The sequence below is a fragment of the Tenrec ecaudatus genome, chromosome 4 (genome assembly GCF_050624435.1).
Source record: "Tenrec ecaudatus isolate mTenEca1 chromosome 4, mTenEca1.hap1, whole genome shotgun sequence".
Taxonomy (NCBI): domain Eukaryota; kingdom Metazoa; phylum Chordata; class Mammalia; order Afrosoricida; family Tenrecidae; genus Tenrec; species Tenrec ecaudatus.
Window position 1 is genome coordinate 21,327,848 of NC_134533.1, and position 1,804 is coordinate 21,329,651.

Below are 1,804 nucleotides of genomic sequence, written 5' to 3' on the forward strand. Positions count from 1 at the left end.
CTTTCTATATTAGTCTTCTGAAAATGGAAACTGATTTCCCACTAAATCATTGTGAAAACAAAGGGACATAATCACAGAGGTGCTGATGATTGTGGTTCAGCACTAAATTGGAAGTCTGAAATATGGTTTGTTCCTTGGTTATGACTGAAGCAAGTTGAGGGGAACAAATGTTATGGACTAGAGCCAATAACTGCCATCATTGAGCCTGGCAGATGAAGAAATGGTAATAAATCTCTGACAACTAATCTACTCCTAAGCCTGGAGAATGGGCTGACACCAGCATTCAGTCCATAGTTGTTCCCTTCTGTGCAGAGAAATATGCTTTGCATTGTTTGGTGACTCTTGCATTCTTAGTAACTTATTAGGCCTTTTGAGAAATGTGAAGTTTCTTGGTGGTTCCTTCTATCCTAAAGTTTGGAGGTTTAAGGCCGATAGCTTATAGCCCTGCTTTAACACACACAAGGTCACGGTGTGTCAGAATCGACTCCAAGACAGTTGGCCTGACTTTGGTTTTCAAATAACTGTCATAATGCTGAAAACATGAAGAATTTCTCATAAGGGGAATCATTATGTCAGAGGTACGTGGTAAATAAAACTTTCCATTGCCCACTAGAATCCAGAAATATCTTTTAATATATGAGGCTTGTTATGATTTAGAGTATTTACAATTTAGAATGATGATGCCTTTTCGCTTTGTCTTCCCTTGGTTTCTCTTTGCCTTTAATAATCCCTTGTCTTGCCCTACAATTCCCTGACTGCCTCTTTCCCTCCAAACATGTCTTGAGCCAAATAAAGTCAAATAATCACAAATCAAAAATCACAAGTTGGTTTTCCTTGTTTTGTTTGTTTTTTAGAATTTTCAACCCCAGCCAAAGCTCTTATCAGTATCTTGTAAATGGGAAACAAAAATAATGTGACAGAATTCATTCTTTTGGGTCTCACAGAAAATGCTGAGCTGCGGAAATTGTTATCTGCTGTGTTTCTGATATTGTATGTGGCCACCGTGTTGGGAAACCTACTCATTGTGGTCACTATGACTGCAAGTCAGAGCCTGAGGTCACCTATGTACTTTTTCCTTACTTCTTTGTCCCTCATGGATGTCACCTTTTCTTCTGTCATCGCCCCCAAGATGATTGTGGACTCTCTCTCCGAGAGCACTACCATCTCCCTGGAAGGCTGCATGACCCAGCTCTTTGCAGAACATTTCTTTGGTGGGGTGTCCATCATCCTTCTCATTGTGATGGCCTATGACCGCTATGTGGCTATCTGTAAGCCCCTGCACTACATGACCATCATGAGTCCTCGAGTGTGCTGCCTTCTGATAGGAGGAGCCTGTATAGGAGGATTTTCACATGCAATGATACAGCTCCTCTTTATGTACCAAATACCTTTCTGTGGTCCTAATGTCATTGATCATTTTATCTGTGATTTATTTCAATTGCTGACATTGGCCTGCATGGACACCCATGTCCTGGGCCTCTTGGTCATCCTCAACAGTGGAGTGATGTGTGTTGCCATCTTCCTTATACTAATTGTCTCCTACATGGTAATCCTCTGCTCTTTGAAGTCTTGTAGCTCTGAAGGACGGCACAAAGCCTTCTCTACCTGTGGCTCCCATCTCATGGTGATCATCTTGTTCTTTGTGCCTTGCATTTTCTTGTATGTAAGACCCGTGGCCACCTATCCAATGGACAAGGCAATGGCTGTGTCAGATTCCATCATCACACCCATGTTAAATCCCTTGATCTATACCCTGAGGAATGCAGAAGTGAAAAATGCTATGAAGAAACTTTGGATTAAATGA

The 1,804-nt window shown here is 41.5% G+C and overlaps 1 protein-coding gene across 1 annotated transcript; it reads left to right on the forward strand.

The window, feature by feature from the left end:
• Positions 1–895: 895 nt before the first annotated feature.
• LOC142446523 (olfactory receptor 4C6-like) lies at positions 896–1,804 on the forward strand. Its single transcript, XM_075548271.1, has one exon. It carries the CDS (start codon positions 896–898, stop codon positions 1,802–1,804), a length of 909 nt encoding a protein of 302 aa, XP_075404386.1.

Bases quoted from the DNA above. Each gene is read 5' to 3' on its own strand.
- LOC142446523 (XM_075548271.1), top strand. From the start codon at position 896: ATGGGAAACAAAAATAATGTGACAGAATTCATTCTTTTGGGTCTCACA.